The 1,126-nt window shown below is 51.7% G+C and overlaps 1 protein-coding gene across 1 annotated transcript in view; it reads left to right on the top strand.

Annotated features, from left to right (window-relative positions):
- POU3F3 (POU class 3 homeobox 3) overlaps window positions 1-1,126 on the top strand; it is a 5,819-nt gene that overhangs the window by 3,125 nt on the left and 1,568 nt on the right. The window contains exon 2 of the mRNA XM_015638092.2: window positions 842-907. Coding sequence (XP_015493578.1) covers window positions 842-907 — 66 coding nt within the window. The remainder of the gene's footprint in view (window positions 1-841; window positions 908-1,126) is intronic.

The raw sequence follows: 1,126 nt of genomic DNA, 5'->3' as shown, positions 1-1,126 counted from the left end.
AGGGAGGGAGGGACGGACGGACGGGAGGGAGGGAGGAGGGAGGGCGCGGGCGCGGGCACGGCCCGGGAGAGGGAGGCGGGGAGAGGCGAGCGGCGGGACTCCGGCACCGCCAGTGCGCGCTGCCAGCCCGGCAGCCAACTTCCCCGCTGGAGTTAGTGTATAAAGGATACCATATATGCACACACACATACACACACCTCTCCACCAAGGCGCTCCTCCTCCGCCTCCTCCCTCGACCAACTGCTGGAATTAAAATAAAAAGCAAAACAAACACAACCAAAAAAAAAAAAAAAAAAAAAAGACAACAAACCAAGCGAGAGAGAGAGCGGGAGAGGGAAAGAAACAATTCGCGAGGTAACGAGAAATTTCAACTTTTTAAATTTCTTTTTTACTTTTTTTTTTTTTTTCTTTTTTCCGACCGCCTAAAGGAAAGGTAGAGAGAAAAAAAATGTCTTATCCAGAGCGTGACTCTAGCAAGAAGGCTCCGGCAGGACTCTTGTTTCAAAGGGGACAAAGTGCTTCAGCAACAGCACAACTTTGAGAAATGCATCATCACCACCATCACCACCATCATCATCACAGGAAGTTTTCTTAGGACACCAACAAAACTTGCAAATAACAGAGCAAAAGGAGATCGAGGAACCGAGGAGAGAAAGACAGAGACAGAGGCAGAAAAAAAAAAGGAAAATATACCCACACACAAAGCCTTAAAGGAAGAAGAAAAGGAAAAGTTTCACTCTGAGAGGGGAAGGCTGAGAGGAGGAGATGTACTCCTAGGGGAGCGGAGGGGAGAAGACACGGGGGCTTTTTGATCCCCCCCCCCTTTTTTTTCGCTTTTTAGCCTTTGTTTGGTTTCCTCCCTGAGAGCAGCGAACCCGGGCGAGAAGAAGGCGGAGGAAAACTACATGTACAGCTAAATATTTCTCTTTTTTTGGAAAAAAAAAAAAAAAAAAGGAAAGGCTAAAAAAATATAAAAGGCGAAGCGAGAGCCGGCGACCGCAACGAGCGCGCCGCGGAGCGGAGGCAGGACGGCCGGCGGACGGGCGGAGGAGAGCGCGCAGCGGAGCGCTAGCAGGTGAACCCCGCGCCCCGGCGCCCCGGCGAGGCTGGGAAGGCGGCGGCGGCG

This window comes from Parus major, chromosome 1 (assembly GCF_001522545.3).
Source record: "Parus major isolate Abel chromosome 1, Parus_major1.1, whole genome shotgun sequence".
Classification (NCBI taxonomy): domain Eukaryota; kingdom Metazoa; phylum Chordata; class Aves; order Passeriformes; family Paridae; genus Parus; species Parus major.
This window is presented reverse-complemented; position numbering and strand designations above follow the sequence as displayed.